Source organism: Gastrolobium bilobum, unplaced genomic scaffold, assembly GCF_033153095.1.
Source record: "Gastrolobium bilobum isolate Gb01-03AN ecotype WA unplaced genomic scaffold, APGP_CSIRO_Gbil_v1 utg4323, whole genome shotgun sequence".
NCBI lineage: Eukaryota > Viridiplantae > Streptophyta > Magnoliopsida > Fabales > Fabaceae > Gastrolobium > Gastrolobium bilobum.
The window spans coordinates 37,255-51,521 of NW_026897184.1; the positions used below are offsets into that span (position 1 = coordinate 37,255).

Consider the following 14,267-nt stretch of genomic DNA (forward strand, 5'->3'; position numbering starts at 1 on the left):
TTTATTTTCACTTTTGTGTGGTTATGATTTTTCAAATTTAATGTTTTCACATTAAATATGGGAAATTATAATCATACAAAGATGGAAATAAATATAACTGATAGATCAACATAATCGATCCAACGGTGAAAGTGATTGGTAGTAACACTAATTGGTTGTTATAATATCCTACCCCGTTTTATATTTATTATATATTATTATGGGAAATTATTCTCTCATATAATAGGAGAGAGTTTGTAGATACATCGACAAACGTGTCTTTTATTTATTTATTTTTTATTTTTTAACACATGATGGGACCCATCATGTGTTGGATCTATGACATGAGAGGAGTATCTCCTACAACATGAGATTAAATGCTCCCCATTATTATATAAATTCAATTTAATCGATTCAACCTGTAATTAGGGGTGTTAACGGGCCGAGCTGAGCCGAGCTTTGGTCTTAAAAGGCTAAGCCTAAATGTGTCGGCCTTACTAAGCATGTTACCTGTTATGAATATAATTATCAGCCTGTGGCCTGCCTTATTTACAAAAAATAAAAGCTTGATTTAACCTGTTAAAAAAAAATAAGACAACAAAAATTTATCCAAACAGAATATACAATCAACAACACTAGTAATTCCATAAATATTCATAAATTCAATGTATATTCAAACAATATAATATAAAACAAAATCATTCAAAAAGTCTGTTTAACTAATAAAATAGGGATGAAATAGATTGAGAGGAGAGAGAAGGCTACTACAAATAGTATAAAAAATATAAATAAAAATAAAAATTAATATACTAGGTCAGTCTGAGAGGCTTCAAGGCCGAGCTTTTGAATTGGAGCCTGAGGCTTTTTTACTAAACGAGCTTTTATACAAGTCCAAGACTGGTTCTAATAACTAATATTAAGCATATAATCTCAGATCTTCACGAGCCGAGCTAAAGACCCCTGACTCGTTTATCATCCCTACCTGTAATATTCCAACTGAGTTGATTGGAGCAAACTTTATATTACTGTTAGTTAGTTATATATAGTCAAAATACAACTAAGGTCTCGAATTAGTTAATTAATGAATTACAAAATTAAAGTCCTTACTTAATTACCGCAGTAAAAATAAGGCCTTTCGGCAACACTTTTTTCTTCTATAATTGAGTATATATGTTGAATAAATATAAAAGGAATATATAAAACACTATAACAATTTATGATCCCAGCATTCCGTCAAGGAAATATTTCCTATTAGCATAATAGCATGTTTCCTAAAAATTCGAAAAGTGGCTCATCGTGAACCTGAAGCCAAATTGATTTCCCATATAGTATATAGGTGTGCACATGCAAGTTGGGATTAGATTAATTTAGGCAAGTTGGAATTTGCGTTATATTGATTTTTGATATTCTTTATGAAATTGAAATCATTCCATGTCCTCCGACCGTACAAGTTATGATCTTAATTTGCGTTATATATTGAGCTGGCAGTGTATCGAGTCTTGACCTATCTTCATCCATTATTCTCCATACAAGAAATCTATTTAAAGTATGAAAATGGATATTCTAACTATCAAAATTTTCTACTACTAATTTATTACCTATCTAATCACTATTAAATTAACATTTTTTCTCTCTTTAATTTTTTTTTTACATTCTCTTTCTTCAAAAAAATTTTTAACATTCTTTGTGATCCAATAATGATGTGATGAGTAGTAAGTTAGAAGTAAGAGTTTTTGGTAATTAAAATATCCTCACTCTTAAAATATTACCTCAATGGACATAGGCTTAAAATAAAAAATTAGGAACGAAGTACCATGCAAATCTCACTAGTCACTACCTTAATCTACTTTCCAGCACCAGAATATCTTCTACATTATAAACAGTAACCTTAACCACAAAAGACACATAAGCATAAACATCAAAACAAAAGAAGTAAAAAAAAGTACACGCATAAAAACACAAAACGAAAGCACAGGAGCTAGCACGTGAATGATATCGCTTCCAACAAGATTAGCATAGATACTCTACTCCCATAAAAATCTTTTATTACAACCTCACAGAATAAAGCTATGGACACACAATCTTTAGTATTTTACAAGTTCTTGCTTTTGACGAATTACCAAACAAGGAATAGTGGAAAAGGACGCCGTGAAAAAGTGGTTCTTTTTTATGCCACCGGTTCAGGGAGCCGACTCGGGGATTTGACGGCGCGGCACGGTTCAGCATTGACCCCAGTCAACCCTACCCGTTCTCTGACCAATGACGGTGAAACATCACTCACAAACTTCGAAGATTGAATAAAATCTCATGAACCACCCGCGAAATATCGTGCTTGGGGTATATCTCTAGTACTTTAATTAGTAACGTATTTTAGGGATCCGAAAAAGTCTTTTTTAAAGATTACACACCTAAGTGGATTTCAGAATCTCAGCGCCATCTCCAACACCATCTCGCAAAAATATAAATAAAAAAGAGAGAAGATTTTCGGATTTATTAGTGAGAGAAAGATTTGATTTTCCAAAAGAGACTTTATTGATTATTATGTTATCCTAAAAGAGAAAAAAAGAGAGAGTTCCTCTGTTACATCTTGTGAGGAAATTATAACTATATATAAAAAGAGTTCGTTTTTTGTGTGACATTAAACCCAAAATAATATTATTTTTGAGACAAAAATTATGGTATTTTTATAATTACAATTTATTTTAAATTTTTAATAATTTTTTATTATAATTTTTTAATTTTTCAATTCAAAATAATATTATTTTGAAAATAAATGTAAATAACTTATCAAATTCACCGTAGAAATATTAAAATCATATAAAAAATGTTTACCGAAAAAAATCATACAAAAAATGAATTAATGATAACAATTTTATGAATAAAGAATTTCTCCAGTTCACTATAAATAAATGATCTCAAAATTACGTCATTTTAAATTAACAAAGGTTATTTTTATAATTTTTTTTACCGGAACATGTTATTTTATCTATCTCACTTAATATCGTTGTATTACAATTTCATCTTATTCTTTTTCTCTGCTCTCAACCCCTTGAATGTCTCCACTTGAAACAAGTACTTGAGGAATATTGTCGAATACTTATCTACATCAGGCCAGATGACGAGCGCGCAAGAATCTTCTAACCATGAAATCATCTACATCCCACAAAGGGTCAACTCAAATTTCAACTACTTGCTTCCTAATCAGTGATGTGGTGAACAAACAATTTGGGCATCATAAATTTTGCATTTTAATCATAAGAGTTAAGAAAAGGTCAAATTTTGGGTATTGCATTATGTTTAATCCAATGATCTGTATCATGTTTCCCAAATCATCCCACCTTTATTTTATCCAACGATAATGATGGTGGTCGGAGCAGAGAGAAAGAATAGGAGGTGGTGGGAGAGAAAAAATGGTAGAAGGATTTGTTTTATTTTGTAAATTTTTATAATTGGATGAGATTGTAACTAACTGTTAAAAGAGCTAAGCAAAGTTAAGTAGGACAGGAAAAATAACATTCCTTTTTTATCATATGAATCTTATCGAAATATTTTTTATTAATTTGTTTAAAATTATAAAAACACTCCTTATTAATTCAAAATGATATAATTTCGAGGATAACCGGAGGGTGACGGATAAATACTTTGTCCTAATTTTATAATTTCCCTATACCAATATTTTTTTTTATCAGTATTAATTCACTTATAATTATTTCACATAATACGATGGTGTTAAATAACAGCTATGCATGTATATAGCAACAACACAATATGCCACATTACATTAACATGTTACAACGTATTTATTGCCTACTCACGTCAGGGAATCCCGCTTTCTCTTTCTCTCTTTATTATTTTTCCTTTTCTCTTTCCCTCTTTCTCTTTGGCTCTCCTTGGTCAAGCGAGTGATGGAGACGGATGGTGTCGTTTCTTTTAATATCTCACCGGAAGATTCCGAAGAGGTTCATGTTTTGGCTGTCGATGACAGCCTTGTTGATCGAAAGGTCATTGAACGCTTGCTCAAAATATCAGCTTGTAAAGGTGAGTGTGCTTTGATAAACAAAAATAAAAATGGGGTTCTTATTTTTTTTATTGGTGTTTGGAATTTGTTGGGGTTGAGGATTGTTTGTGGGCTTTGGAAAATTGCAGTTACTGCTGTGGATAGTGGAATCAGAGCCCTGCAATTCCTGGGGCTAGACGAGCAGAGAAGGAACTCTGAATCTGATGGTTTTATTGTATGTATCAGAGGAAATTTCATTTTCTAGGATTTTTTTTCTTTTCCATATGAGTTAGACCTTAATTTTCTGATTTGTGTTTTTTTCTTCTTCTTTTCCGTAACAGAGTTTAAAGGTGGATCTAATAATCACCGATTACTGCATGCCCGGAATGACTGGTTACGAGTTGCTCAAGAAAATCAAGGTTAAAAGTTAGAAACAAAAATCCTTCATTTTTTTTCTAGAAGTTATGGATAATGTTAGTGAAAACTGATTAAGATTGTTGATTTGAAACAGGAATCATCCACTTTCAGAGAAATTCCTGTAGTGATTATGTCTTCTGAAAACATTTTGCCCCGCATAGACAGGTATTATAATTATTACACTGCTACATTTTTAATATGAAGTTAATGAACATATATTAAAAACTTTCACGACATGAAAAATTCATAGGAACTATGATTTTTTTATTTATTTATTTAGAAAATTGAAATGATCTTGAAATTTTGAAAATATGTAGATGCTTGGAGGAAGGTGCAGAGGATTTCATAGTGAAGCCAGTGAAGTTATCTGATGTGAAAAGATTGAAGGATTATATGACGACGAGAGAGGTCAGAGGAGGTAACGGTGGTGTGGAGATCAATAATAAAAGGAAGCTGCAAGAAACCTCTGACCTGTCATCATCACCACCGTCCGTTTTCTCATCAACACTTTCACCATCACCATCACCATCTCCTTCGTCTTCACCCGGCGTGCCTGATTCTCCAATCAGACGGCTTAAATTGACCACCGTCGATTAACTTTTTCTTATATCATCCACATTTTCCTTCTCTCCAGTGGGCACTGCTGCAGTATCTTCATTTCTGTCTCTTTTCTTTATTTTAATTTTTTTTAAAAGATTTATTGCTTTCCTCTTTTGCGGGTTCAAACTGCAATTACCCGTTGTTTTTAACGGTTTTTGTTGCATTACCCTGTTCTTATAATTTGATAATTGTTTTTTGTTTGTTTGTTTGGATGAAGGTGGGTTAAAGTTGTTGAAGTATATTACTATTGATGTTTTCCTTTTTTCCTTTTTTATTTTTGAAGAAAAAGTAAAGATGAATTGAAAAGTTATGCACTTTTATATGAACGGGGTAATCAAGATCACGAAGAAGGAAATAAAATAATATATGGGCAAGAAGGGGTGTAGAGAAGGGGAATCACTGAAACAATGAATTTGGGTTTGGAAATGATGTGAAACAGATGGAATATAAGTTTTGCAAGATCTTGTCTGCTATAAAGAATAAGAAAAGATGGAGATGTGAATATTGGACATGTTTGAGGTGTCCCCCTGAGGAAGAGGGTGGGAAGGAGTGGTGGAGCCTTTGGAACAGATGTACTTGTGTAATTATCTCTAATGGAGGAGGTTGTGTTGAATATGGTTCCTATTTTTCATCTAGTTTTACCACTTAATGTGCCCGTGATGCAGATAAAAGCCGATAATGTAAGTTAGGTGAACAGAATAAATGAGGGTAAATAGTGTGTGCAACTTCTCTCTTCCTATTTTTTTTTTCAAGTTGTCATTGTATGTGTGTGATTGAATTGATCCTTACAAATTGGCTTCAATAAATCTTCTTTTGGATCATAAAACATTGCCTTATGTCAAATGGAAGTGGAACCTAGAATATTTGGTTGTTGCAACTGGACCAGAGTGATCTAAACAGAGTTTTTTCTTTTCTTTTTCTTTTTCCTTTTCCTTTTTCCTTTTTGTTTTAATACAATCTGTTGTAGGTTTGGTTGTTTTAATCTTTTTTAACTGCTCGGCCCTCTTCCGCAAAACATTGGAAAGCAGAAATGGATTATGTTATTTAATATCATTATATCATGTGAAAGTATTTTAACCATTAATAATAAAATTATCAATAATGATTTTGTAACTTCTTATTCTTATTTTTTTTTTTTCTATCTCCTCTATTCATATTTGTATGATTAAAATTCTTTTACATGACATATTCATGTTAATGAACACATGAGAGAATCTATTCCCTTCAAAAAGCACATGCTTCATTTTTATGTAAATTAGAGTAGAGGTAACCATACCAATCAAAATTGTAAAAATTCCAACTTTTTGCGCTAGAAAACATTCAAGCTAAAATAGAAGTTGCTGAACTAAATGTGGCACCGCATATAAACAGTTGTTAGTTTGACTGACTCAAACCACTTTTCCTTGTGTGTTGTAACGCGCAACAGGAGGCAACTCTTAAGTCAAGCTTCATATATCTACCGATTACTCTCGTGACATTCTCCAATCTTGATTATAATGATGGTACCCATCACTAATCCTCAACATCTAACGTGATGTTGCCCTAATGCAATATTAAAATTGATGAAGTTTGAGAAGTTTTTGCTTATACAAAATTCGCCACAACGAGATAGATGAAATGCTTTTGAATTTGGGCTAGTAGCTTTAGTAAGTAAGTACCCTATCCCAGCTTCGAAGAGTTTTCTCTTTGGATCTCCTTCACCGTGTTATATGGTAATAAATCATAATAAAAGATATGTAGAACAATTGGAAATCTTTTATTATATTAAAGAGTATCTTTAATATTTAAAAATCGTAATCTTGAAGGCTGTAAAATTATATTATAAAAATCATAACTTTTTTATTTATTATCTTTTTCCTTAATTAGAATTTTAAAACATCAAATGAAACATTAAGTTATGGGATTTTCTTTTGGTATAGAGATGAAGTATTTTTTTATGCTCTTTTTTAATTATTTATATAATAAAATTATATTTGAAATTTATGAAATGTTATAAGATGTAAATTCATCATAAAAGTACATATTTTAGTACCTAAAATAACAAAAATAAAGTAGTATTAAGTGATATGGAATTATTATATTTTTTAAAAATTAAGATGACCAATTTTTTAATTAAGGAACTATTCTAATTAACTAGTTAAGTAAGAGTCACAGACTCACAATGTAACATATTGTAATTTATACTCTTATTAAAGGAAAAAGATAGAGGGAGGAACATAGGAGGTGACTATAATCCATTTTAGGACATAGGTTGGGCCTATCTAACTAACAGTGGATGGTTATATTGGGGTCCCATAAAACCCAAATTGCAAGGCATAAGCAGACGAATTTTCTACTAGGCATCAATGTTGTATCTGCTAGCTGGCTCCATAATCCAGTGCCCTTTAAAATATCATGGTGCAAAGTTTGGTTTTAATTATGTCGCTAATGTTTGGCAAAATTGTGATACGTAAAATCTGCTTTGTTTTGTTTGATTCTGTCCCCATGTGATATCTTATATCTGGGCCTTATGATATTTGTTGTTATCATTGTAGACAAAAGTTCATTATGCATGACATATTGACTCATTTCCTAAAGCATTTCTTGTTGCCTAATTGAGCTAAATTTATATGCTAAAACAGGAATCATCATGAGCCAGTTGCCTAATAAAGAAATTCCATGATATGCACTCACTATTCACCAATTATTCAACATGACAAATAGATATTTCTGGTGGAATTATATTAGATAACTACGTCAAAAGTTGTCATAGATTTTATATTATTACAATTTTTTGAATTTATTCAAATTTAATTGATTTTTATATAAATATATATTTTAATGACTTTGCATAAACAACGTTTTTATTCGTATAATTTAATAATACCCTTTATCTATGCTTAAGGTTATTAAAACTATTTTTTTTTTTTTGATAACATATTAAAACTAATTTTAACCTGCAGTGTTTCAAGTAAAAAGTTAGTTTAAGTTTAAGCCTTTTCTGTCATATTTTTTGTTTATCATTTAGCTTTTTTTAATTAGGGTTTGTTTTTTCTGATGTTACTTTAGATAACTTTATCTAATGTTCATCAAAACGACGTCGTTTTGAGACGGAAATCATGGTATTTTTGTAATTTTAATTTATTTCAGGGTTATAATAGTCTTTATCACTCTAATTTTTTAATTCTTCAACCCCAAAACGACGTCGTTTCGATGAACATTAGATAAAGTTATCTAAAGTAACATCGGAAACATTTTTCCCTTTTAAATTATACACCCTTATATATTAAAGGGAAAACTTTATTTTTACCCATAGTGGTTTTGTGATTTATCATTTGACCCCTTGTGATTTCAAACTTATCACTTAGACCCATTGTGCTTAAAAAATTTATCATTTAACCTCTCGTGGTTTCAAACTTTCACTTAGATACCTTGTGGTTAGAAAAAATTTCACTTAAATTCCTTGTGGTTACGAAAATAAAAAATTTTAAAAATAAAATTTAAAATAAATATTTTTTTTTATTTTATATACTCACCTAATGCATTTAGGGTTTAAAAAATAGTTTTTTTTTTTAAAAAAAATCACTTATTTTTATCAAGAAAATAAATTCAAATCAAATATTATTTTATTTTATCTATTTTTTACCCGATATCGCTATAAAATTATCTAAAGAAAATAAATATCTTATTTTGATAATACACATATTTAATTTGTCTTAAATAATATTTTTGAATTTCAAAAATATTTTAAAAAATTAAGATAATTTATAAATTAATTTCAGAATAAATAACATGAAATATTTTTTAAACCACAAATGCATTCATTACATAAGGATATAAAATAAAAAAGGGAGAAAATTTATTTTAAATATTTATTTTTTAAAATATTTATATTTTAAACTACAAGGTGTCTAAGTGAAATTTTTTGTAATCAGAAGGGGTGTAAGTGAAAATTTGAAACCATACGGGGTTGAATGACAAAATATCTCAGCACAGTGAGTCTAATTGATAAGTTTAAAATCACAGGTGGTCAAATGATAAATCACAAAATCACATTAGGTGAAAATGAAGTTTTCCTTATATTAAATTAGGTTATATTTTCTTGAGATGGACTTAATTGTTTTATCTTTTTTAGTTGACGGACTTATTTTCTTACTTCATGACATATTCATTACTTTTTTTAATGTTAAATTCAAATAAATTTAAATTTATCATGCATGTATTTTTATAATTTTAAATATGTTTATCTTTTAATATATATTTTTATATTCTACTTAAATTAATCATACATACCTCATTCTTAATTTTAAACATTTTTTTGAATGTTCTTTAAATTTATATTTTTGAATTTGAAAATATTCAAGCAATACATAGGATCAGTGTTTTAAAACCCGGATCGACCCGGGACTCAGTAACTCGGTGGGTTCCCCGGTCCGAGCAGGTAGTTGGACCGCTTCTGCAGTCAACCCGGATTGAACCGGTTGACTCGGCCGAAACCCGACGACCGGTTGACCCGAGTTAGACCGGTTATTCCTTTTTTTATTTTTGGTAATTTTTTTTTGTTGATAAGAACTCTTGAATCAAATCATATTCATATTTTATGATGAATATGATTAAAAGTAAGGTGAAAATAATAAAGTATTTTAGATTAGTGCAGTTCGTTTATGTAATTTAGTTGCATCTTATAATGATCTCATGAAGTTAAGTGGTGATAAACACTGATGGTCTCATGATCTTATCTCAACGATGGACATTTTTTCTTAGTGTATATGTCATGCATACTATTTGTTATCATGATAACGATGACACTTTTTCTTAGTGTATATTTCATGCATACTATTTGTTAACACGATTTAATTTATCCGTATCATGTCAAGCACAAAAGGTGCATTTAACTTATATTGCAATTTTAATCCAATATTAAGATATGGTCTAGAGCTAGACGCTTAGAAGTACATAATATTTGCTATCATTAAAAATCAATTTATTTTTTGAAGCTCATTGATAGTTTTCTTATGTGAATTTTTATTAATATAAGTAATATTTTTATATTTTTAATATGTGAACAATAAATCCGGTTGAACTCGGTTGAACCAGTGACCCAGTACCTCAACCGGTTCGATGACCGGTCCGAGTTTTAAAACACTGCATGGGATATTTATAGTTATAGTGTTTTATTTGAAAATAGATATTCTCTTGTGTTATTAATTTGGGTTCATTTTTTCTACGGTCAATGTAGATAACTTATCTACATTGAGCCCAAAACGACGTCGTTTTAAGACGAAAATCAAGGTATTTTTGTAATAATAATTTATTTCAGGATTATAATAGTCTATTTTATTATATATATTTTTATTTTTCAACCCAAAACGATGTCGTTTTGGGAACGAATGTAGATAACTTATCTACATTCACTGTAGAAACATTAAAGCCTATTAATTTTGTGCGTGGATATATTCCAATCAGTTCATCTCTTCGTGATTAGTCCGATTCGAGACGGGTCCAAGATTAAGCCGTAAACCCCTTCCAAAGGTTGTATGGAGGAGGATCGAACACATGCTCTCATTTTCATCTGCTTAGCTTCCATGTGTCAACTGAGCTATCACCATTTGATTTATCTTATGTGTTATTTATTATAAACATAATTTTGATCATTAATGAACAAATTCAATGGTGATTTTTGTAAATTTCTATGCCAATATTTTTTCTCTCTTCCGTTTATTACAATTGATTTTGATTTGGATTATCTTATATGAAAATGTGGTCATGTGATCATGTTATTTTATCACAATCACTCATTGATGATGATATAAGAGAAAGAAAATTGTATGATTTTTAAATGAGTGGTTATGATCAAATAACATAATCACATAATCATCTTTGTATGATTAGGACCTTCCACATAGGATTCACTGTATATAGATCTATCGGATTTTTTCTTCCAGATTAGTGTTTTTTTTTTTTTTTTTTAAGTTTTTAAGGACTCGTGATTTTAATTTAATTTACCAAAATTGATTACAATTTGCTCATTTCCTAGGTTCTTTCAGACTAAGTCAATGGAATATAAGAGATGGTGCCGGGCCGAATTATCTGTCAACAAACTGCATGGAACTCGATTTGACTATAGCAATTTTTTTTAATATTGAATTGTATAATAATTTATTTATTTGTGTAATTTAAGATACTCAAATATTCTTCTTTTAATCAAGGATCTTTTAATTGTTTCATTTTGCATTCTGAGCCAATACCGCCTATGGGTTTTAATTTTTAATTTCTATATATTTATAAGAAAATCAAAGTCTTATTTGATGAAGTAAGTCTTCTTATATAGAATCTTTAAAATAAAATTAGAGCATATTAAGATGGATTGAAAAACAAAACAAAATTATGAATTACTGATATTTTTATTATTTTCTTGTGCTTTCCACTAGGGAGCATCAATATAGAATTATAGATCTCTTAAGTGGTATCAAATAGTGGACACAGCACAAATGTATAAGGAGTATGCAACTATTTAGTTAGTCTTTGGTGAAAATGAAGCTTAACCAGACCCTAACAAATCTGGAAGAAAATATCTTGGTAACGTGATTGAAAATCATGACAGAGAAAAATTAAAAATTATAAAAAAGAAAAAGGATGCATCAATGATCATGGCTATTAATTATGCACATGAATGTTTTGTAATTTAAAAAAATTAAAAACTATTTATTTTTCATTTAAAAATAAAATAAAATTCTGCCTTATATGAGTTTAAAATGCTAGTAATATTACATGTGATACAATACAACGCATACATAATTAAATAATAACTTTTTATTTAAGGTATAATTAATAATGAAATGTGGGAAAAGTTATATGTGCTTCAAGATTGACATTTGGAATAATATTGGTATATAAAATATAATTTAATTTTTATTTGAATTATAAATTTACTTGAAATAATATAGAATTTATTTGAATTAAAAAATATTCATCTATATCTGTGTATTAAATTAGCAATACTTTTTTTTTTTAAACAAATTGACTCTTTTTTCAAAAAAGTAACATCATATTCTTAACTTCATATTTTAAAAATTTTAAATTCAGAATTTTTTAAGTTAATTATTCATATCTTATAATTTTAAATATATTTATTAATTTTTATATTTTACTTAAATTAAATATATATTTTCCACACCAAAAAAAAAATTAAATACATATTTTTGTAATTTAAAAGTTTTCCTCTTAAGTATTTTTTATTAATTTATATTAAATGATTTTATCTAAATTAAAAAAACGCAAGTATTATATGAGATGCTTGTTAATTAATATTTAAAACACATAATTACTCATGTAGGGAGAATTTTTGGATATCAAATTAACATCTTTTGGTGGGAAATAAATGTCAAAAGTCAAACCTAGTTAAAATCTGCAATCAAAATATTTAAAAGTAAAAACCCTTAAATTATTCTACATCTAAAGTTGAGATCCTTTTGCAATTTTTTTCTATCAATGGTAATATACTGTATTAACTGGGTGAGTGGCAAGATTAACGGGTAGGCGAACAAAAAGGCGAAATTGACGCAAGTTTTGAGAAGGTCTTGATGATTAAATGAAATTGTATTCTATAATTGAAATTAGCTTCAATTATAGAATACAAATCCAACTTCAATTGATTTCTGGTCTAAACTTGAGAAATTGAACAAAAACTCATTTCAGTGTGTTAAATTACCAAACCCATTTTCTGACTACAGGAGATTTAGTTAGGCGTACCTTAACTTTCTTATTGTTTTGTCCAAACTTTTAGGTCACGTCCCAAAGTTAAATATTCATCATTTTAAGACATTCTTTTTTCCTCTTTCAAAGACCAAATAAAAGCTTTTTCAGGGTTGAACTTGAAGCTATGGCCATACATAATGAGGGAAGTTATTCTGCTTTTTCACCATTTTGGGTTTCCAATCTCTGGGAGACCTTGTCTGAATTTGGTCGCGGTCATACTTATGGGCCTCGTTATTTGAAGTTGTATTGCACTTTGACCCAACTACTCGATTTGTAGAAAAATAAATGATTTGTTGTAAATAGTAATCAATGCAAACCTAAAAGAGTGGTTGTGGGAAATCCAAATCCCCCCCCCCCCCCCCACATAACCTTATCAAAAAACGTCTTGCTTCATTCACAAGCCAAATGATACACATTGCTAAAAATTACGATTTGAGTGAAAATGAAGGTTTTGATTAATCTGATAACATTTGTTGAAAATTCCAACATAACCTTCATGTATGTTAACATTGAAACTTATTTATTTCTCCTAATATTATGTTATCAAATGAAGAATTATGATCAGTTATGAAGACATTTTTTTTTTAATCAAAATTTTCATTTTTAAAGCTAAAATACTTAAGATAATACTTTCAATTCATTATATTAGTAATTTATATATATATATATAGGTACAGGATATTCTTACACCAGTGTAAGAGTTAGAAGTCTTACACTCAATCTTGACCAATGATCCACTTGTATCCAATGGCTCACATTACTAAAATTAGAACCCTTAGATATAAGTGAGATCAACGGATAAGATTGAGAGTGTAACTTACACTGGTGTAAAATGATCCTAACCCATATATATATATATATATATAGGGAATGTTATATTTACAAACATTTTGTTTACAAACTCTTACAAACAACACTATGTCTGACCGATCATACTTCAATCGAGAGTGTATGACCGGTCATACTTAGTGTAATTTGTAAAAAAAGTTTGTAAACGGATCATTTCCCTATATATATATATATGGGTTAGGATCATTTGACACCGGTGTCAAATTTAAAGTTTGACACCTCAGAGCCGTTAGATCAAAAAAGATCAATGACGTCACATGCTTGCAAATTAGAGTCGTTGATCTTTTTTGATCTAATGACTCTCAGATAAAGTGTCAAATTTTAAATTTGACACTGGTGTCAAAGGATCCTAACTCTATATATATATATATATATATATATATTTAAATGTTAGACTTTGTAATTATTAGAAAATGACAAATAAAATATAAGTATTAAGTGGGAATGTTAAAAAAAGCACGTGGAACGCAAACTAATAAGGGGGGAAGAATTTGGAAGGTAATAAAGCACTATTAAATTTTCAAAAGATTAGTTTATATGTTTAAATAAAAAAAATTAGAATCTAAATTGTTCGTGAAAATGTTCTTTTTTTATTGGAAATAAGATAAAAAAGCGTGTGGAACGCAAACTAACTAACGAGCGCGAAAGGTCTTGGAAGGTACTGAAACATTAGATTGATACATTTGAC

At 29.2% G+C, this 14,267-nt stretch overlaps 1 protein-coding gene across 1 annotated transcript; it reads left to right on the forward strand.

The window, feature by feature from the left end:
• The first annotated feature begins 3,882 nt into the window (after positions 1-3,882).
• LOC133304761 (two-component response regulator ARR5-like) lies at positions 3,883-5,184 on the forward strand. Its single transcript, XM_061504819.1, has 5 exons — positions 3,883-4,017; positions 4,126-4,211; positions 4,318-4,395; positions 4,488-4,558; positions 4,711-5,184. The coding sequence occupies exons 1-5, from the start codon at positions 3,885-3,887 to the stop codon at positions 4,988-4,990; spliced, it is 648 nt and encodes a 215-aa protein (XP_061360803.1). The 5' UTR covers positions 3,883-3,884; the 3' UTR covers positions 4,991-5,184.
• Positions 5,185-14,267: the final 9,083 nt, after the last annotated feature.